At 42.9% G+C, this 23,287-nt stretch overlaps 1 protein-coding gene across 2 annotated transcripts in view; it reads right to left on the reverse strand.

The window, feature by feature from the left end:
- LOC124237845 (lactase-phlorizin hydrolase) overlaps positions 1-21,202 on the reverse strand; it is a 43,889-nt gene extending 22,687 nt beyond the window's left edge. The window contains exons 1-5 of one of the 2 annotated variants that reach the window (XM_046657889.1): positions 20,137-21,202; positions 9,596-9,675; positions 6,710-6,793; positions 3,290-3,392; positions 2,678-2,756 (exon numbers count right to left, since the gene is read on the reverse strand). In XM_046657889.1, the coding sequence (XP_046513845.1) occupies positions 2,678-2,756; positions 3,290-3,392; positions 6,710-6,793; positions 9,596-9,675; positions 20,137-20,776 (986 nt within the window). In that variant the 5' untranslated portion in view covers positions 20,777-21,202. Of the gene's footprint in view, positions 1-2,677; positions 2,757-3,289; positions 3,393-6,709; positions 6,794-9,595; positions 9,676-9,807; positions 9,899-20,136 lie in introns of those variants that run through there. The other variant, XM_046657890.1, reaches the window with a different exon arrangement.
- Positions 21,203-23,287: the final 2,085 nt, after the last annotated feature.

Consider the following 23,287-nt stretch of genomic DNA (forward strand, 5'->3'; position numbering starts at 1 on the left):
TCCCATGACTCCTCACTTGAGAATGTATTGTAATATTCTAGGTTGGTTTCTTTCTTTTTTTTTTTTCCTTCTTCTTCTCCCCCAAACCCTCCAGTACATAGTTGTATATTCCAGTTGTGAGTGAGCTTGGTTTCTTTTGCATACCAAAACTGATTTCCTAGTCAACCTAAATTGACTTCTCAATCTAGGAGTCTTGTCAACTGCAGGCTTGAAAGCTGGCACCATAGCGCGTGGCAGTTACACCAGCAGAGGGCAACCTTGAGGAAAGGTTGGCACAGTGGGTGTGTTTGGTGTGGAGAAAAGAACACACATGGGGAAAGGGGCTGCAGTACAGCAGCATCCCCCAGTCCAAGGCCACCACGTGGAGAGGGGACGATGCTTCTACTGGGTTGGTCCAGAGTACAGAACTGGTAGAAGTGACAGGGACACTGCAGAGGGACCTCCCTCCCATGGAATGAAGCCTGGGCCTTCCAAACCTAAGCATCTCCTGTTTTATAAAACATCAACTCACGCACATTTGCTAGAACAGTGGAGAGGGGTACTGATGACCCATAGTTGTGGATTATCCAAAACACATTCACAACCCTGGAGCACAAGCAGAGACACGGGTGACACCCACTCGGTGCACAGCCTCAGCTGCTCTGACCCAACCTTCCGACCCTGACTGTCCTCCTGACTTAGAGGAAATGAGGTCTTGAAGAAAAAAATAAACTGCCCCTGGATAAATTAGGACTTGGGGGCCGGTCTGGTGGTACAGTGGTTAGGTTTGTGCGTTCTGCTTTGGTGGCCCGGGGTTCGCTGGTTCAGATCCTGGGCATGGACCGAGACACCACTTATCAAGCCATGCTGTGTCAGGCGTCCCACATATAAAGTAGGAGAAGATGGGCACGGATGTTAGCTCAGGGCCAATCTTCCTCAGCAAAAAGAGGCAGATTGGCAGCAGATGTTAGCTCAGGGCTAATCTTCCTCAAAAAAAAAAAAAAAAGGACTTGCTGTACAGGCCTTGGAGCCAGGAGTCCTGGGTTTGCCTAGCCTGGGAAGAGATTTAGCATGTGAAGCCTCATTCTCCATGCCCAGCCCTTCCAGGCACCCGTCCTTCAGCTGCGCCCTGCCTCCCCACTCTAAGCCACCTCAGAGCATCCCAGATAATGCTCTTTTCACCCTCCTCTGGGAAGAGTGCTGTGTCTCCTACCACAGTCCAGTGTTAGAGTCATTTGTGGGCCTCTCTCTCTCACCTTGGAGGTCTAAAATTCTCAGGCAAGAAAATGACGTTGGTCCTCTGGGAACTCCCCTCCACCCGCCCCTGCCCCCAGCAGGCTCTCCATCACCATCCACCTGAGTGAGGACCCCCGGCTGTCAGCTTAACATTAGCCAACCTTGGACCTTTGCTTCAGGCAAAGTACCAGGAGGTCAAGGTGTTAAGAACCTTGGAGCTGGTGTCACATGTCATCTCACAGTTTCATAATTATTGAGCTTTCAGGGTACCCCTGTTATTATGACCTGAGGTTTTATTTTCTGAGAAGACATAGCCCAGACTCGTCGGCTGACTCCAAGTGTGGCCAGGCAGCAGTTCTGACCTGTTTGCTCATTGTGCTGTTCATACTCCCAGCACAGAGCCTGCTATGTAGCCACTGCTCGGGGTCTGTTGATCTGAACTGCTGATTTGAAGTGAGTTGGGAGCAGGGTATAGACGAAGAGAAGAAGATACAGCTCAAGAGAGCCAATTGTTGGGAGAGGAAAAGTACAAAAAGGTGGTGGCGACCCAAGTTTCTGGCCATGGACAGAGCTGTGCTAGAAATGTCTGTGGTGAACGACAACGAGAGCTCCAGCTGAAGCTGTAGGAAGCCAAATGGCTGCCTCCAGCCTTTGTTCCACTTTAATGCATGCTGCGTGAAGCTCACACGCATAACACACTCTCATGGAGTGCTGAGGGTTCTGGGGCTCTCCCAGTGCTGGTTTCCACACCATCCTTTCCTCACTCGCTCGAGAAGCCCATTGGACTGTGAGTGCGTGAGAGTGATGTAATTATGGAGGTAACCTCAAATCTGCTCTATTTTTTTTTAAGTATGTCATTTACAAATTTTGGTACTTTAGTCATTTGGTAAGAAATTATTTCCAATCTCACCATAGATTAAAATCTCTCTCCTGAGAACACCACAGAGTTAGGCTTCTGTCCCACTGCAACAGCTGGCTTTTCTTTTTTAGGACACGAGACGTGGCTGTCTTCTCATGGGGAAGATGTTTCACATTTGGCACGGGGAAATGGATGCAGAGAACTCACCTCACTTACTCAGATCACCCAGCTTCATGTGGTCAGATCTATCTTTAACCCAGCCTGCTCTTCCACAAGCTCATGCTGCCTCCAACAAGATCTTAAACTAGAAGGCGGGGGTTCAAATCCCAGCTCTGCTAGTTGTGTGCACTTGGGTGAACTGCAAAGTGGCTGAATGACCAGTGAGAATGCAGACCGTGTGGGGCCCAGAGGAAGACTCGGGGGAGACAGGTTCTCCCTGCTGTCCCCTCTGAGCCTTCATCTCTCATCTGCAGGATGGCCACAATAAGCTCACTGGCCCGAGATGCAGACGACAACAGTCTTGTGAGGTTACACATGTGGAAGAACAGCAGAGTATTCTGTAAATCTCAGTTATTGAGAGTGCAACAGGAAATCCAACATTACCTTTCCTTGGAACTTGATGAACAGCTCAGGAAAGTATTAACATCAAACCCAATGGTGAGCACTTGGTCTTTATTTATGGCTGCAAGAGAAGAAGTTTAATTAACTCTACCTGAAGTCCACTCTCAAGGATTTGAATTAAGAAACACCAAGGAAATGGTCCATGAGCTGTGGGCCCTAGAACTGAAGGTTTTGGTCAGGTGCCACCACGGTGACGTGCAAGCTGAGGTAATGGGGAAATGAACAAGGGTAAGCAGAGATGGCTGTCTTGGGGGAGATGAAGATCTTGGAGGGAGGGGCAATGAAAAGGGACAGGACAGGCACAGAGCAGTTCCCATGCTTACACGTGACATCTGAGGCCTGATGGTCTTTATTTCCATAAGACCAAGGCATCCTTGGCATTCTTGTACAGAACCTCTCTTCTTTCTCAGGTCAATGGGATATAAGAGATCAATAATAGGAATGCAAGGGACACTAAACCCACCTGGGATTGGCTCTCAGACTAGCCCTCCTCTGGTCCTTCCTTCCATTGGAACCCCACACTTTCAAGACTGTTATCCCCCAAGCCAGTGCACCCAGTGTCACTCAAAACCTCTCCAGCAATGGTCCACTTACCTTTGAAAAGGCTGAAGAGCAGCCCGGCTAGGTTCTTCCTGGTGGAGGGGCAGTCCTGGAGTTTCAGGTTGAAGATGAAAACTTTCACTTTTGGCTCAATAGTCTGAAAAAGATAAAGGCCAGCAAGTGAACCAAAGCTGCCTAGATAAGTCTTTTGATGACCGGGAGGGATTTTCAAGATAAGAAACTATGAACACTCAATCTGGTTTTGGAAATGACCTCTAGCCATCTCAGTTAATAAAAGGGAACTGCCTATAGATTCTGAGGGACAAAGATCTACACCTTTCAACAACGTAGCCACCTTCCCCATTGACCCCCACCAAAGAGACAGGTTCATCCATGCCTTCATCTCAGGCCTATGAGGCACCTCCTAGAACCAGGCACTGTGTTATGACCAGGAGCAAGGCCACCCATTCACGTCAGGGGCCTGTGTTACTATAAGAAGTGAGGTGCCACCATCATAATATTTATGGGTGTCTGGGGTTTGCTTCAAAACAATTTGGTTTGGGAGCAGGAAGGCAGGGTATAGACGAAACAAGATCAGCCACCAGTTGACAGCTTTTGAAGCTGGGGTGGCTTCATTATACTTTTCTTTCTACCTTTGGATATGTTTGACATTTTCCATAATAAAAAGATAAAAGGAGCTGTCTTCAGTAAAACTGGAGAAAATGTAATTTTTTCTTTCATGTCTAGCCATTTCAGTGTCAAAGAAAACATCTCTAGGTTGACACGTTGCTTGACTTCACTTTAAATTACTTTCTTGGCATGGTTGGTTTGATTATTTTTCACACAATAACTTTGTCCTCCTCTGAGGAGTTCAAGGCCACTGAGAGATACCAATAGCAATTACTTCAAAAGTAGGCAGGCATGTTCTTTATTTTCTTAGAGTAACAATGTCCCTTCTTTACAGATGAGGTGCTGAGAGCTCTGAGAATCCAAGTCAGTCATGCAGGACCACGGTTAGCGGAGCTGAGATTCCCACAGCCTTGTTCTTTCTGCGTGCTGGTCAACGCAGGACAGCCAGACTACTAAGGGAACCGAGGCTTTCTCCCTCGGCAAGATCAGTGTGCAGCGAGGGCGGGTGTGCTATCACAGGACTGGAGAGCTGGAGGGGCCTTCTGCTGGGTGAGCAGAGCCCCTTCTGATAAGTGGATGTGGGACCCCCTCATCCGCGTCCTGTAGAATTCAGAACCTGTGGATGAGCTGGGCCTGAGGGTGTCCTCCGGCCCTAAGACACCTGTGTGCTGGAAGGGAGCGGCAGCCAGGAGTCCTTGAGGCTCAGAGAGGGGCACGCAGGTGCTCTGGGGAGCGTGCAGGGAAAGGGGAATGGGAGAGGGCCCCGCTCCTCCCTGTCCTGCCCTCACCCTCCTCCCTTGCAGCCCACGGGGGAAGGCTTCAAGAGGAGAGCGGGGGACCTGGGTTGAGGAGGGATGGCGTATTTGGAAGGAAGCTGTGGGCAGCGCAATTCGGGTTCCTGTGGACACAAGTCAGCCCTCTCCTCAGGGAGAACTCAGGTGTGGTAACTGTGTGGGAAATGCTACCAGGCGTGTAACTAAGGATGCCCCAGAGGGACAGTCTCCCAGTCTCCTCTCCGGCTCAGTTCTCTCCTCACCACTGCAAGATGACAGTGGTCATCCTGCATGAGCTGTCAAGTGCAACATTTGGAATTTAATTCCTACCTAAGGAAATAAAAGGAATAAAGAACTGCTGCAGGGTGTAATAAATGGCTGCTAGGCTTGTCCAGGGAAACTTTTACTCTTTGGCTGGCCGGCGACGGACTGAGGATTCACAGCTTTATCAGACATGGACGGGAGCAGATCTTCTTGAAAATATTTTGAGGTAAAAAGCGAAATACTGTAAACCACATCCTCAAGCAGAAATCGAGGCAATGCTCTGTTGGCTGCCTCTCTGAGGCAGGCCACATCTGCATAAGCCAGACAGTTTTAAAATGTCAGTGGTGTCTGAACCCATTAGCTTAGCCATGAGCTCTATTTGAATGCCTCGAGGAAGACAAAGACAGATTTAGTCGTCACAGGCATCAGCAGGCCTTGAAGACACTGCCGTGCTGTTTAAGGCCCAGAAATCTGGGTAGCAAGCCCAAAAGTGCAGGCTCTGGGTCAAGTCAGTTCGTGTTCGGGTGAGAAGGTATTTACAAAAACAACTAAAATCATACGTGATTTTCAAAAATGCCACTCTCGTTATAATGTTCCCAACACCTTGGACTTTGTTTTGGAAGGGCAGTGTGGTGTCATGAGAAAGCCCTGGTTCCCATCCCAGCTCTGACGCTCACCATCTATTGTCTGACCTTGGTTAAGTTTCTTATCTCGTGCTGTGCGGCATAGAGATAATGTGAGGATACAGTGCCCCGCACGGCGCCTGGTGTCGAGCGGGCACTAAAATCATGGCAGCTCTACTCAAATGTCTTGTGAATGCATCTGCTGTCTTTGATTAGATCATCTTCTTATTTGTAGACAGCAAAAGCAGCAGTGCCTACACAGATCACTGGAAACACACAGACTTAGGGATGGGCTGGATCCTAGTTCGTCCGTCAACAGCGGTGACCAAGCACAGGAGAGATAGCTAGTAGTTGGGTAGGAGGCGCCTAACATATTTTCTCTAATGAGTCAGAGTCATTAGATTTGAGAAGAACAATACTGGCCACAGGAAGAGGGGGCCTGAGTTTACAGGAAAGTCCCAATAGCTGGCATGTGATTCAGTAGACCTGGGTGTGAAATGTCCTTTTAAAAAAATTGTCATAAAATACATACAACATAAAATTTACCATCTTAAACATTTTTAAGTGTAGAGTTTAGTGGCGTTAAGTACATTCACATTGTGTACAACCATGACCACCATCCATAAAATGTCTTTTTTAATCTCAGAATGAATGCAGGAGATTTGAGTCTCAGTAGATTTCCACACGGGAGAGCAGAAGAGCCATGTAACTGTTTACCTGAACAAGCTAACCCTCATTATCCTGTCCAGGGAAGGCTGCCTAACCTCCCAATGTTCTCTAGTGAGGTTTGTCTTCTCTTTCTTTTTTTTTTTTTAAGATTTTATTTTTCCTTTTTCTCCCTAAAGCCCCCTGGTACATAGTTGTATATTTTAGTTGTGGGTCCTTCTGGTTGTGGTATGTGGGATGCCGCCTCAGCATGGCCTGATGAGTGTGCCATGTCCGCGCCCAGGATCTGAACCAGGGAAACCCTGGGCCGCCGAAGCAGAGCGCACGGACTTAACCACTCGACCATGGGGCCGGCCCCTCTAGTGAGGTTTTCAGTGGCAATCTCCCCAGATGCAACTCGGTAGGTCTGCTGAATGTTGGTGGAAGTTCAGTTTACACACCAGCCGAAGCATTAAATGTCTAAAATGCTCTCAGAAACCTTTGCTATTCATCATCGGTTTGGGGAATGGCTCAATTACCTGCAATTTACTCAGCGTCTGCAGTAAACTTGCTTCGTTTTGGCATTCATAAGACAAATCCAGAGAAAGGAAATCGACAGCCTCCTAGAAATAAATACATAGGGTCATTAATGCATAAACAATTTCAAGACAAAGAACTGCTCAAAAGTATTCTTTGTTTCTGCCCCTATCACTAAACTGAATATTCCAAAGTGGGATTTTGCAAAGGAAAAGCAGGCAGAGGAGAAGCCAGGGACGGAGTGAGAATGTGTGTGTGTGCGGTGTGCCTGCGTGGTGTTGGGAATACATCATGTGTACTCAGCACACAATGAGTGCTCAATACACGTGTATGATTAAATGAATGAGTGCATGAATGAATGAAGTAGTGTATGCCAGAAATGGTGGGTTCCTAGCAAGTGGGTGAGCACTAAGGAAAGGAGTCAGAGGCCAGACCTGTCCCGGGCAGCACCCTCCTCATGGCCCTTGAACTTTGCCAGAATGGAGGCAACGGAGCCCTCAGCTACCCGTGGGCCCCTCCATGACACTACTGGTGTTTAGTGTTTTGTTTTAGTTGTAGGCTATAGTTACTGGCTACTTTCAGACTACAGTTTAAAGTCCATCCCAGTTGGCCTTAGCCTGCCCCATACTATTATCTGAGAACACACCTCTCACGGTCCTGGACAGACCCCTCTGCCCTTTGACCTGCATATGCTCTAAGAACTTCAGGGTCACAGAGTCTAAACAAATAAAGATACTGCTGTGAAACTCTCCCCACCCTTCTCAGCAAGCCATGTCTATCCTTGTCATCCCTAGGTCATCACCTGTCTCTTCCCCCTCACAGATCACCTCTTCCCTCAGGACAAAGACTGTGGATAACGGCATCTGGTGACAACCAAGTGCACTGTGGACCTTCAATAACTGACTCACCGCTGGCTTTCCCAATCAAGTTATCGTGTTTACTAAACATGCCACACATTGTTCCACTTTGACAAGAACCCCTTGAACCTTCCCCTACCTGCCCTCTCAGCTCTGGCTTTTGTTTGTCAATTCCATACGACACGTAGTCATTGAGTTCCACTCTTGAAACTCACTGTGCTGGGCATAGTGGGTGGGGATTCATGTTTAAAGATGAGTAATGTCCCCAGAAGCTTAATAAACAGTGTTAGTAAATGCACCGATTGTGTGAAGAAAAGGCAGAAAGTAACAAGTGCTAGGAGAGAAGCCCACACCAGTGGTCCTCAAACCAGTGGGGATTTGACTCACCTGGGAACTTGGGAAGCCTATGATTACCCAGGATTGTCCCTCACAATAAGCCTTGGCCTCTGCGTTCATCACTAGCTCTCCAGGGGTTCTGATACACACCAAAGGTTGGGAAGCTCTGGTCTAAACAAATGGCTAAGGGTTCCGGTTGGGGAGAGACCACATCAGGTCGAGCAAAGGAGTATTCTAACGCGAGCCCTCCTGAAGGAGAGCACATTCGTGTGGACGTTAGAATGGGTAGAATTTTGTTGGAAGAGGTTTGAGGAAGCCTAGGAGGATAGGAAGGACACTGACTGGGAACGCAGGAGAGTAGAAAGAAAGCACAGCATATGCACTGGGACAAATAGGAGGTGAGGCCAGAGAGAGAGCAAGAGAGGCAGAGCGAGCTGCGCTCTGGAAGTCTCTGAGGAATTTGCACCCATTCAAGGGAGTGTAGCTCCCCAGCAGGCAGTTGAGCAAAACTGTGCTTTTGGAAGATGATCCAGAAGCGTTGCATGGCATGGACTCGGGCAGAGAAACCAGTTCAAAGGCTATTGCTTGAAAAGCACTTTCGTGATCAGCACTTTGGTCTCCTGAGTCCATAACCGATAGCAGTTATCTCCCGCCACTTGTAAACTAATTTAGACGGCATTTTCGCCCTCCTATCAGCCTTGGAGCTGGTTAGAACCTTATCGCGTCTGGATTTTAAGTTCCTGAGGTGATAAATCTGAAGACTGGACCCTGACATGTGGGGCCCCGTCAGCACCGAAAGCAGATCTGTTGTACAGCACTGGTATCTGGACAACACCCTGTCAAGGCCACAAAACTACAGAAACCAGCTGTTTTTTCTGATGACTTTCCACGCTGCTCGGCAGCCAATGTTACAAAGGCCAAGGCTGTTTAATTCTCAGAGGATTTCACTTTTCTTGTAAAAATTATAGTTAAAAAGTTATATTTAGAGGAGGTAGAAACCATGATGGGTACTCTAGAGAGTACGTTATTTAAAAAAAAACCCTTGGGGCCGGCTCCGTGGCCGAGTGGTTAAGTTCGCGCGCTCTGCTGCGGCGGCCCAGGGTTCGGATCCTGGGCGCGGACATGGCACCGCTCGTCAGGCCACGTTGAGGTAGCGAGGCTGCGTCCCACATCCCACAACTAGAAGGACCTGCAACTAAGATATACAACTATGTACCGGGGGCGGGGGGTGGGGGGCGGTTTGGGAAATAAAGCAGGGAGAAAAAAAAAGTGGCAACAGTTGTTAGCCCAGGTGCCAATCCTTAAAAAAAAAGGAAGATTGGCAACAGTTGTTAGCCCAGGTGCCAATCTTAAAAAAAAAAAAAAAACCCTTTACCCTAGGATCTTTTTTTTGCTACAAACTGACATCTCTTCTAATAATCTATTTTGGACACTTTTGCTAAAAAAAATCAGACCAAGCAGAGGCATTTGACTTCTTTGTGTGGACAAAAGCTGACATTTGACCAAGCAAGAGCTGGGGCTACAACAAATGAGATTCTGTTTCAAAGTAATTATGAATCTAGAGAATGTACACCACCCAGAAGAGGCATTTATAAACGACGTCGGACCAAGAGACAAAAACTCTCTTGTTTTTTAAAATTAAAATCACAACTTTCCTCAGATGTTACAGATGCTATTTCTGTGGGCTGTCATCACCTTAGCAAGCGCAGACGTGGACGGTTCCAGCAGGAGCTCCGAGACCGCTTCAGCTCGCAGGACCACGGAGAGCCGGCCGCCTGAAACCAACCAGAGGAACGAGCCGCAGGTGAGCGAGGCTGTGACCGCGGAGGCCACCTGGGGCCTCATTTCCTATCATTTCCTATTCCACTTCACCGACTTTAAAAAAGATTTCTGAAGAAATCACTCACATGACTTTAGCCCAGCTGAAAGAATTAAGAAAACAAGACGGCTTAAAAAAATAGATCCCTTGAGAGGATGTTTCATGTAAGTCAGGACTCTGAAAGGCAGGGCACTTGTAAAAAAGTCTTTTAGAAGAAGAAAAGCAGTTCTGCTGCCCCGCCTCCCGCAATGTGAAAGGCTGTAAGGGGAGAACGCTTTCCTCAACTTCTTTTTAAAGGCAAGTATGCTCTCAGGCAGCTGCTGTCACCTGTCCTATTTCACTGCACAAACGTCAGTTCAGTCCCTAGTGCACATTGAGAGGGGAACGAAGGAAATACAAATGTGCGCAGCTTGTGCTCACTTGTGCTGACGTTTGATTACCTGACACTTGTGCTCCCGCTTGCGTGCATGAGAACCACCTGCCGTGCTTGGCAGCAGCCCGGGGTGGGCCCAAGAAAGAGCACATTTTAACAAGCTGCCCAGTGCTTCTGATGCCGTGGTCCTCAGGCCACAATTTGAGAAACCCTTGGGAGTCCTCAGTTGTTTGTATCGGTGTCTAACTCTTGGATGCACATGAGTCTTTTTCTTTCTCACTGGATTGTATGCACCTTGAGGAGGAAACTTAAGCATTTCTTGACTCCCTGCAAATATCAAGCCTAGGAGTGCAGAGCAGGTGCTCAGACCTGTGATTGGGAAACGCTAAACAAAAATAGTAGAAAACCAGAGTTTGAGACTTGAACTCTAAGACTCTCGGCCTCATTTCTCTCTTTATCCAGATTCTATGCAAGAGGAAGATAGCCCCAGCCAGTGAAACCACGCCACTGCCAACTGCAAAAGTGCTTATTTTGAAAGTGTAATGGAACTTTGAAATCTGAGCAGGGGCTATCACAGAGACATTTAGTCCTCGTTCTGATAAGATATCGCTGTTTTCCGGTTATTCAATGATTGTGCCCAATGGTTCCATTTCACCTTTCACACATTTCCATGCTTTGGTCTATCACCACGTCAGCACACATAGAACATATGTTGTCAGCTGGTGCTGAACATTTTAAAATGTGCAATTTAGTATCATCTCTAGATCAATGCAATGAAACAAGAGTACAGTTAATCCCTAAGCACAATTAGCTCACAAATCATTTCTATCTGACTCTGCAAGCTGTTTTTAGAATTAGAGTGGAACAAATGTACCTGGAATTCCAGAAATTCTCATATCATACAAAATTATCAAACTTCTCCAAGGTGGATCCCAACCTGTTCCCAGTGCGAGCATAAACAATACTTTTTTTTTTTTGAGGAAGATTAGCCCTGAGCTAACATCTGCCACCAATCCTCTTCTTTTTTTTGAGGAAGACTGGCCCTGAGCTAACATCTGTGCCCAGCTTCCTCTACTTTATAGGTGGGGTGCCTGCCACAGCATGGCTTGACAAGCAGTGTGTAGGTCCACACCCAGGATCTGAACTGGCAAACCTCAGGCCACTGAAGTGGAACGTGCGAACTTAACCACTGTGCCACCGGGCCAGCCCCTATACTTTTTAAAATAATGTCAAATGCAGATTACTCAAAATTAGATTCTCACTTTCAGCTTGCAGTTCATGTCTCCTGAGGGACTGGAAGGGGCGTGATTACTATGGTTTAAAACATCTTGTAATTTTTGCTGGATATGGTTAAAGACAGTTATTCATGTCTATAGAACTCAAAACCAGCATTTGCTGTGGGGTGAGAACTAACTGTTGTAAGCTTGTGGAGAAAATCACTGCAAAGCACTGTGTAAGTTCACGTCCCTCGGAGGCATTAGTAGGCCTTTCTAAAGGATAAGCTCATTTCTGTTTCCACCACAAAGGGAAGTCGTTCCTCCGTAAATTCATCTACACAAAATAGCCCCTTTTCATTGATCCTTTCCCTTTGCCCCAAATGCTTCAATAGAAGTAATCTAGCCAATATTGAAGTGCCAATATCAATGCTTCAAGCCACTATTGCCAAGGGTGGGGCGGGGATTACTACTGTTCTGGATTGTGTCCCAGTGTTGTACAAAGATGGATGCTGTGCACAATTCTACTCTTCCCATGAGAGGGATGGTCACTCTCCTCCAACTCTCTGCCGAGAATCCTCTCTTCTTTTGTATCCTTCATAGTGGCAACACATTGAACATATCAATAGGAGGTTTATAATAACACATATAGAAAGATTAGAAAAGAACTTTTCGAAAATCGTGGTAAAATATACATACAATTTACCATTAACATTTTTTAAGTGTACAGTTCAATGGCATTAAGTACATTCATACTGTGTAACTGTCACCACTATCCATCTCCAAAACTTCTCATCAACCCAAACTGAAATTTTGCATCCATTGAACCATCAACTCCCCATCTCCCCTTTCTCCCAGTCCCTGGTAACCACTATTCTATTTTCTGTCTCTTTGAATTTGATTATTCTAGGTCTCTCATATAGGTGGAATCATACAATATTTGTCCTTTCGTGTCTGGCTTATTTTACTCAGCATAATGCCTTCAAGGTTCATCCATGTTGTAGCATGTCAGAATTTCATTTCTTTTTAAGGCTGAATAATATCCCTTTGTATGTATATATCACATTTTGTTTATCCATCCATCCATCTATGGGCATTTGGGTTATTTCCACGTTTTGGCTATTGTGAAAAATGCTGGTATGAAAATGGGTGTATGAGTATCTGTTCAAGTCCCTGCTTTCAATTATTTTGGGTATATACCCACAAGTGCTAGATCATATGGTAATTCTATGTTTAGTTTCTTAAGGAAATGTCAAATGGTTTTCCATAATGGCTACATCATTTTACACTCCTGTCAGCAATGCACAAGGATCACAATTTCTTTATATCTTCACCAACACTTGTGATTTCCTGCTTTTTCTAAATTGTAGCCATCCTAATGGGTATGAAGTGGTATCTCATTGTGGTTTTGATTTGCATTCCCTAATGACTGTTGATTTAGAGCATATTTTCATGTAATTATTGGCCATCTGCATACCTTCTTTGGAAAAATGTCAAGTCCTTTGCCCATTTTTTAATGAGGTTGTTTGTTTTTTTGTTATTGAGGAAGGAGTTCTTTATATAGTCTGGACATTAATCCCTTATCAAATATATGATTTGCAAATGTTCTCTCCCATTCTGTAGGTCTCTTTTCCCCTCTATTGATAGTGTCCTTTGATGTACAAAGTTTTTAATTTTGACGAAGTCTAATTTATCTATTTTATCTTTTGTTGTCTGTACTGTTAGTGTCATAGCTAAAAAATTATTGCCAAATCCAGTGTCACAAAGTTTTTTCCCCTATGTTTTCTTCTAAAAGTTTTAGTTTTAGCTCTTATGTTCAGGTCTTTGACCCATTTAATTTTTGTATATGGTGTAAGGTAATGGTCCAACTCCATTCTTTTGCGTGTGGATATTCAGTTTTCCCAGCATCATTTGTCAGAAAGACTGTCTTTTCCCCCATTGATTGTTCTTGGCACTGTTGTCAAAAATCATTTGACTATATAGGTGAGGATTTATTTCTGGGCTTTCTGCTCTGTTTCATTGGTCTCTATGTCTGTCATTATGCTAGTACCACATTGTTTTGATTGCTGTAGCTTTGTAGTTAGTTTTGAAATCAGGAAGTGTGCGTCCTCTAACTTTGTTCTTCTTTTTCAAGATTGTTTTGGCTGTTTGGGGTCCCTTGAGATTCGATATGTATTTAAGGTTGGATTTCTCTATTTTTGTATAAATTGTCATTGGGATTTTGATAGGGATATCATTGAATCTATAGATTGCCTTAGGGTGTATTGAAATCTCAACAACAAGTCTTCCAATCCATGAACAAGATATGTCTTTCCATTTATTTTTGTTTAATTTGTTTCAGCAATGTTTTAAAGTTTTCAGTGCACAAGTCTTTTGCCTCCTTGGTTAAGTTTAGAAACAAACTTTTAAAAGTTATTTATTAGAGGGAGCATAACTCCCCACTCCTTAAGTGTGAGCTGTGTGTGGTGACTTCCTTCCAAAGAGTACAGTATGGGAAGGAGGAAAAAAGAGTAACTTTACCAGGGAGATATCTGACAAACACTACGTCAGCCAGATGATCAAGGTTAACATCAACAGTATAAATCATGTTGATAGTATGTAACTTTGATATGATATGATGAAAGTGGTACTTTATTCTGTAATCAGGTAAATGAGATCATAAAGAAATATTTTTAAATCCATTCGACTGGCAAAAATTTATAATTCTGGCAATTACAAGTGTTGGAGAGGATCAACAAGAACTCTTACACATTGCTAATGGGATTGTAAATTAGTACAACCACAGGTGAAAACCATCTTACATTACTTCTCAGAGCTAAATATTTGTATCCCCCACAATTAGCTATCACCTGTGTATAGACACAAGTGAAACTGTTGCATGTGCACAGAAAGAAATGTGTACAAGAATGTTCATAGCAGCTATGTTCATAACAGCAAAACTTGAAAACAATTCAAAGGTCCATAAGCAGGAGAACGAATTAATAAAATGTGGTTTAGTCACACAGTGCAATATTATATAGCAGTGAAAAAGAATATACTATAGATATATTCAATAACATGGATAAGTCTTGGAAACAATTTTGTCTGAAAAAAAGAAAGTCTTATAGGAACACAAAAAGCATAAGACAGTACTCTTCTATGGTGCTCAAAAGCAAACTAAGCAAAATTGAATACTATATTGTTTAAGAACATACGCACTTGGGATAGAAATCATATTTTTAAAAAGTAATGGAAATTACAGTGAGATACAATCAGAATGGCTAACATAGAAAAGGTGACCACGCCAAATGTTGGCGAGGATGTGGGGCCACTGAAACCCTCATACTCTGCTAGTGGGAGTGTAAAATGGAACAGCTGCTTTGGAAAACGGGCAGTTTCTTAAAAAGGCAAATACAGCTCTAGTCTATGACCCAGGAATTCCACTCCTAGGTATTTATCCAAGAGAAATGAAACCTATCCACACAAAAACTTGTACAAGACTGTTCATGGCAGCCTTATTCATAATGGATAAACTAGAAATAGCCCAAATGCCCCTCAACTGTTTTGGGGTGAATGCTACTTAAAAGAAAAAGGGAGCAAATTGCTAATACAACAACAAAATGAATGAATCTCACAAACATTATGCTGAATGAAAGAAGACAGACTCAAAAAATGACATACTGTATGATTCCATTCATATCTTTGCTGATAGAAATCAGATCAGCCGTTGCTCCTGGGGGTAAAGATTGATTAAGAAAGGGTACAGTTGATCAGGAAGGAAATTTTCTGAGGTTTTGGTTAATATCTTATATCCTAATAAGGGTATGAGTTACATGGGTGTATGTCTTTGTCAAAACTACTCACACTGTAAAATTAAGATCTATGCATTTCACTATATGTAACTCATACCCTGATAAAAATTCTTTTTTTTTCTTTTTTAAGATTAGCAGCTGAGCCTAACGTCTGTCGCCAATCTTCTTTTTTTTGTTTCGTTTTGTTTTTCTTCTTCTCTCCAAAGTCCCCCCAGTAAATAGTTGTATATTCTAGTTGTAGGTCCTTCTGGTTGTGCTATGTGGGACGCCACCTCAGCGTGGCTTGATGAGCACTGCTAGGTCCGCGCCCAGGATCTGAAGCAGTTAAAAACCCTGGGCCACCAAAGCCGAGTGCAAGAACTTAACCACTTGGCCACGGGGCTGGCCCCTAAAAATGCCTATGAAAAAAATCAGAACTGCATTTCATATTGCTTATTTTCTAACTGGCAGTAAATGGGAACTTAGTTCTTTAACATATTTTTAAAAAAGCATAGTGAATATGCTTTATTTGCTAAAATGCCACCTCTTATATAATTAAAAACAATATTATTTCAAATGTTTGGCTTTGACCTTTAAGTCATGGTGGACACCAAATGAGAAGAAAAAGCCATGCAATGATAAACAGAATATTTAACATAGTGGTGGCCTGGGGTGGTGCAGGGGAGAAGAATGGGAGGTGGGATAGGAAGGAATATATAGGTAGATGTAAGCTGTAGTTTGTTTTGTTTTATTTAATTAATTAATTAATTTATTTATTTGAGGAAGATTAGCCCTGAGCTAACATCTGCTGCCAATCCTCCTCTTTTTGCTGAGGAAGACTGGCCCTGAGCTAACATCCATGCCCACTTCCTCTACTTTATACGTGGGACGCCTGCCACAGCATGGCTTGACAAGCAGTGCCATGTCCTCACCCGAGATCTGAACCAGCGAACCCCAGGCCGCTGAATCAGAACGTGCGCACTCAATCGCTGCGCCACCAGGCAGGCCCTGTTTTGTTCTAAGGATTGGCACCTGGACTAACAACTGTTGCCAATCTTTTTTTTTTTTCTGCTCTATCTCCCCAACTCACCCCTGTACACAGTTGTACATCCTAGTTGCAGGTCCTTCTAGCTGTGGGATGTGGGACGCCGCCTCAACGTGGCCTGATGAGTGGTGCCATATCCACGCCCAGGATCCAAACCCTGGGCCACCGCAGCGAAGCGCCCGAACTTAACCACTCGGCCACGGAGCCGGCCCGGCCCCTGTTTTGTTTTATAAACTGTCAACCCTCTCATATTTTTTCTTACATTTTTTATTGAGATATAATTCATATACCATAAAATTCATCCCTTTAAAATTTACAGTTTAGTGGTTTGGTTTTTTTTTTTAAAGATTGGCACCTGAGCTAATACCTGCTGCCAATCTTTATTTATTTATTTTTCTTCTCCTCCCCAAAGTCCCCCCAGTACACAGTTGTATATTCTAGTTGTAGGTCCCTCTGGTTGTGCTATGTGGGACGCTTCCTCAGCATGGCTGACAAGCGGTGCCATGTCCACGCCCAGGATCTGAACCAGGGAAACCCTGGGTCGCCCTAGTGGAGCACACGAACTTAACCACTCGGCCACGGGGCCGGCCCCCAGTTTAGTGTTTTTTAGTATATTCACAAAACTGTGCAACTATCTTCACTATCTAATTCCAGAACATTTTAATCACCCAAAAAGAAATTCTGTACCCATTAGCCATCACTCCTCATTTCTCTCTTCTAGCCCTAGACATCGCTAATTACTTTAGAAATCTCCTATTCTGTTCATTTAATATAAATAAAATCATATAATATGTGATCTTTTGTGACCGGCTGCTTTCACTTAGCATAATGTCTTCGAGATTCATCCATGTTGTGGTATTCATTCCTCTTTGTGGCTGAATCATATTGCATTGTATGTATGTACTACATTTTGTTTATCCATCAATTGATGGACATTAGGGTTGTTTCCACTTTGGGTTGTTATGAATAATGCTGCTATGCAAGTTTGTGATGAGTTTTCCTCTGGACATTCGTTTTCATTTCTCTTGGATATATACCTAGGAGAGGAATTGTTGAGTCATACGGTAAGTCTAAAGTTTAACTGTTTTAGGAAGTGCCAGACTGTTTTCCAAAGGGGCTGCACCATCGTTCGTTCCCACCAGCAGTGTATGAGGGTTCCACCTCCTCCACACCATTGCCAACGCTTGTTACGGTCCGTCTTTTTTATTACAGACATCCTAGTTGATGAGAGGTGATTTCCTCTTGTATCTTAGTTGTTGGATTGAATGGTCACTCTGTGGGTATTTATTCTATTATTTTGCTTTTAACCAACATATGTTATATAACTTTTGTGTGTATATTAAATGATATATTTTAAAAAGAACAACAAAGCTATGAGATTGGACTAAAAAAGCAGGGGAGAATGAGAGACGGACAGAAAGAAGAAAAACTGTCTTTTGGAATAGTACGGAGACTGAAAGGAGAATTTATTTTGTATCCTGTATTATATTGGCGGCAAGCTAGTGATCTTGATGAAACACAAAATGAAGGACAGGAGGAATGAGCAGATGAAGAAATGAAGGAAAACATGAGTTTAAAAAAGAAACGTCTTTAGTAACCTGGTGAAGATTGAAAATGAAATATGCAAAACATTTTAATAAACATGTATGTATACTTTTATAATTTAAATAATTCTGTGGAATCTACCCTCAAAATAAGACAGATTTTCCTTTATTTGAGATGATCCAAGTTCAGTCTTGCTTTCTTTCAAAGTTCATTTACTCAGTGCTTCTTTGGTAGAATTAACAGCCAACACATATTTATTTGCTCACTGACCCCAAGACTGGCTTTCCAAAGAATCGAGTTTCAAAACCAGCATCCTCTCATCTCCTATGGTCTACTCCTGGTTCACTAACCTGCCTGCTGGGCGTCCCCTGCTCCCACTGAAGGGGTTTCACACACTTCCCTTGGCCTGAATGCTTTTCTCTGGATCTCACGGCTTGTCCCTCCCTTCATTCCAGTCTGCTCAAATGATGGGCGAGGACAGCCTCCCTGACAGCCTTATGTGAAATGGCCCCCATACCCACTCACACTCCTTCTCTTGCTCTGCTTTAATTTAATTAATTAATTAATTTATTTATTTATTTATTCTTCTCCCCAAAGCCCCCCAGTACATAGGTGTAGATTCTAGTTGTGAGTGCCTCTGGTTGTGCTATGTGGGATGCCGCCTCAGCGTGGCCTGATGAGCCGTGCCATATCCGTGCCCAGGACCTGAACTGGTGAAACCCTGGGCCGCCGAAGCAGAGCACTCGAACTTAACCACTCGGCCATGGGGCCAGCCCCTCCTGCTTTTATTTTTAACATAGAAAAAATGTTTAATCTCTCTATAATCAAACACATGCAAATGAAGCATCTAAGGAGATAATAGTTTTCAGCTGTCAAATTACCAATGACAAAAATAATTACATTATTGGGGCTGGCCCCGTGGCCGAGTGGTTAAGTTCGCGCGCTCCGCTGCAGGCGGCCCAGTGTTTCGTCGGTTCGAATCCTGGGCGCGGACATGGCACTGCTCGTCAGACCACGCTGAGGCAGCGTCCCACATGCCACAACTAGAGGAACCCACAACGAAGAATACACAACTATGTACTGGGGGGCTTTGGGGAGAAAAAGGAAAAAATAAAATCTTTAAAAAAAAAAATAATAATTACATTATTGAAAACAGGCTGTGTGGGGTCAGAAGAAGAATTTTATAACTGTTGGTATATACTATTACAACTTTTCAGGAAGATAATTTAGCAACATGCTTTAAAGTCTTAAAGAATGCACATTTTTGGACCCAGTAAGTTGAATTCTAAGAATCTATCAGAAAGAATTTATCAGAAGGTAGGCAAGGATTTATATTCATGTTCATTGCAACATAATTTGTAATAGTGAAAATTAAACGTATATAAAAAAGAGAAAAATATTGAAAACTCTATGATCCATTCATATGATGGGAACGAATAAGTCCATTGAAAACTATGCTTTCAGTTTTTTAATAAAATGAAAATATACTCATAAAATATCTTTAAGAAGTAGAATATACAAGTATGCATATATGTATTATATGCTATCTATACAAATATACATACAATATATAATAAAAACAAGAAATCATATATAATCCAATAGTTCTCACAATTAGTGTACCTCAGATTCACTTAGGGAATTTATTTATTTTTTTAAACTTTTTTTTGTTTTTTAAACACTAACATCTGTTGCCAATCTTTTTTTTGTCCTTCTTCTCCCCAAAATCCCCTGCTTCCACCCCATACATAGTTGTGTATTCTAGTTGTGAGCGCCTCTGGTTGTGCTATGTGGGACACCGCCTCAACATGGCCTGATGAGTGGTGCCATGTCCGTGCCCAGGATCTGAACCGGTGAAACCCTGGGCCACCAAAGCGGAGCACGTGAACTTAACCACTCGGCCACGGGGCTGGCCCCTAGGTAATTTATTAAAATCACAAATGTCCTGGTCCTGCCCAAACCTACTAAATCAGAACCTCAATTAGCTGTGAAGCAGGAATATGGACAATTGCAATTACGTGCTTCTCACTATCTATCAGAATATCATTATTTTATCTTTGTAATTGTCTGTCTTCCCTGCTGGAATGTAAGCTGCAACTAGAACCGATAAGGTGCCTCGCATAAGAAAAGGGGGAGGCTGAGGGAGGACGGACAATCCTGAAGCCCTGGCAGAGTCAGGGAGGCAGGACTGGAGAAGGAAGGGGGACACAAAGATAGCCAGTGGCGGTGGGGAAGGGGTGCTTAAAAGATATTTTTCAAAGGAAATGCTGAGCATGATGCAATATAAGCCACCCATGCCTCTCTCCATCTGGAAATCTTCAATGCAATATTAATTTCTCACTAACGAATAGATATGATAGGATTATTGAAGGTGAGTGGGCAGGAAATGCCGAGTCCTGCTTTAAGGAGGATGGGGAAAGGTGGCTGAGGAAGGCTGCCCGGGTCAGCCGTCGGGGTCAGGTATACTCACCTTTTGAAGCGTATTTTTCGTGGTAAATCTCATAGGCTTTTCTGTGGGCGTCAGTGAGGGTCCGGAGACGCGAGGCTCTTGATTCCTGGTGGGGAAGCTCCCTGATCACCTCCTCCAAGTCGCTAAAAGTAAACCACATCTCAACAAGGTCCCCAAAGGAGTGGAAGGCAAACGTGGCATAGTCAGCGAAGAGGTCAGCGAAGACTTCACTTTTCTGGACGGTGCTGCCTGGGAGGGTCTGGTGGTGCAGGACGACCAGGGGCTGAAGCTGGGCAGCCTTGAGAGCCTCAAGGAGCTGCCGGTAGCACTGCACTGTTTTCTCGTCTGGGTTCTTGGAGCTTCCTGCTGGGAGAAGTCGTGCCCATGGCAGAAATACTTTATAATGAGTGATCTGACTGGCATAAACACTGCTAAAGTACTCTGGCAGGAAAGCGGGCAGTGGCTGGGGACAAACATAAATATTTTTATCTTCTGCTACAAAGTTAGAATCCCGGTTTCCTGGTGGACCGTTCAGGTCGTGCAGCAAGTCATTCGTTAAAGGACCGGCAGCTGAAATGAAATTTGGATCAGATTCCCAGTCTAACCCCCAGCATGAAAAACTTAGGAGGACGATAAAGACGGAGCTCCAAGCCGGGTCCATTTTCAAGGAACTGATAGGAAGTACGTGGAATCCTTCCTTTATAACTACAGCTGAGGTTGTAAAATATTAAGTGATTTTTAACACTTAATATTTAACTGGATTGTCTAAGATAATGAAATGAGTACATGGTTCACTAATCTAACATCGAAAAATTTAAAGCTCGTAAAAGAGAACACAGTCAGCTCAAGCGGCTCACAGTTCAAGCAGAAGAACCTGGAACATGCCCGAAGCGAAAGAGTTCTCCACATTTTTGTCTTACTTACAAATTATTTTAAAATTTGTTTACACAACAGAACAAGTGAGTCCCTTGACAAACATTTTTTCCTCCTTAAAAATGTGTAAGTAAATGATGAACACATTTTGTAAAAGATTCAAACGATATGGAAACATGGGAAAAACTTCCGAATTCCTCTTCCCCCTCCTCCCCTTCCTAGCGTAAGTGCTGTCAACACGGTTTCCTCCAGTTTTCTTTCTCTGTAGCTTAATGGTTATTCAGGAGTTGGAATGCCCGGGTTTAAATCTCGTCTGGTGAAAGTTACTTAATTTCTCTGTGCTTCTGTTTCCTCATCTGTAGAATGGGGATGGGAGGTTGTGAGTATTAAATGAAGTCATTCTTTAGCACGTTTAGAACAAGGCAACTCAATGATAGCTATTATTACACATATACAAATGCAAACACATGTAAGCATATAACATTTAAAATATATAATATAATCTAACATATATGGGATTATGCTTTATGTATTGTTCCTCAGCCTTCTTTTTTCACTTGATAGTTCTTGCAGCTCTGTCTATATCACAATATATAGACCCACCTCTTTTTAACGAATGCATAGCATTCCACAGTAAGGATGTACCATAATTTAACCTCTTGCATATTGAACACTGGTTGGTTCTTAATTTTAATGTGTTACAAATGAATATCTGTATCTGTACATCTTTGTCCACATGTGTGATGACCGTTTCTTTAAACTAAGATTCTTAGCAATTAAGTTGCTGACTCAATGGCAGATCCATTTAGAATTCTGACTGAGATCCAAATAGACTTCCAAAACAGGCTTCTTCAAATCTAAATCCTACCTACAGTTAGAAGCGTGCCTAAATTTCTCTGCTTTGCTCACACCTGTCATAAAACATTTTTGACACTTTGAAGAATGAAAATATTATCTCCTTGTTGATTTCTCATTTTTCTGCTTAGAAGGATAGCTCTTCATGTTAACGGGCTACTTGTTTTCCTTCTGAGATTTATGATCATATCCTTTGTACATTTTTATTATTTTAACTTATTACCGACATGAAAACTCTTAATCGAGTTTGGATATCACGTATTAAAATATGATAGAAAGAAAATTTTCCCCCAGTCTTTTAATTTGGTTTATGGAGTCTTTCAAGGTACAGTATGTGGTACCATGGTTTTAAAATCTAATGTCAAACTTATTATTTCCTTATTTTTGTTTCTAACCTTTAGATCCTTAGCCCACCTTGAATTTTCACTTTGTGTATGTTGCGTGGCAGGGCTTATCAATTTCTAAGATGTTGTTGAATAGGCCGTTTTCCCCCACTATTTGAAATGCCGCCTTATCAGAAACGAAATATCTACATAGATGTAGACGTTTCTGGACTTTCTACTGCTTAACTATCTATTCCTGTGCAATACCACATAGGCAGTACTTTCCACTTTATGACAGGACGTGGCCTCTCCTATCATTCTTTTTCCTGGAATTTTCTTGGAGATATAAATATATATTCTAAATAGAAATAGGTTTATTTCACTTAGTGGAACTTTCAAGATGGCCCTGACAGCTTCATATCAATATACCATTTTCAGATTCCTGGGTTTATAATCATTGTGATTTCTTTAAAATTATATATTTTAATTATACCAGTATTAAATAATGCATTCTCATACATATTTTTTAAAATTCAGATAAAATAATAGTTCCATTTGCCTTGTACCTAATTCCAGCTACTTCCTAAGAACTATCCACCATTATTAATTTTTCTATATATTTATTACATATCTATGTACATGAAGAACATATAGTTTTGTGTAACTAGTTTATAAAATAAATGGTAGGACAATGTGAATATTGGTCTACAACTGGTATTTTCACCTTATACTACACCTTGGAGATCTTTCCACATTGTGTAAATATTAATATATCTTATTCTTTTCAAGAGCTGCATTTTATGACTTTACATAATCCTTCTTTTGTTGATCAGGTTTTAGGTTGTTTTTCACTTTCAGTGTCCCAGACGTCACAATGAATGTCATTGTATATGTGTCTTCCTATACACTTGTAGATTTTTTTTAGGGAAGATATTGAAGAGTACAATTCCTGGGTGGTAAGGTAGTCATATTTTAACTTCTAATGGTACTGAAAAATTTTCCCCTAAAAGGAGTGTCCCAATTTACAGTCCTACCAGTAGCGTACGACAATATCAAATTCCCCTCAAACCCACCAATGCATAATCGTATCAAACTTTAAAGTGTTTTTAGAATTTTCCATG

Source organism: Equus quagga, chromosome 4, assembly GCF_021613505.1.
Source record: "Equus quagga isolate Etosha38 chromosome 4, UCLA_HA_Equagga_1.0, whole genome shotgun sequence".
Lineage (NCBI taxonomy): Eukaryota > Metazoa > Chordata > Mammalia > Perissodactyla > Equidae > Equus > Equus quagga.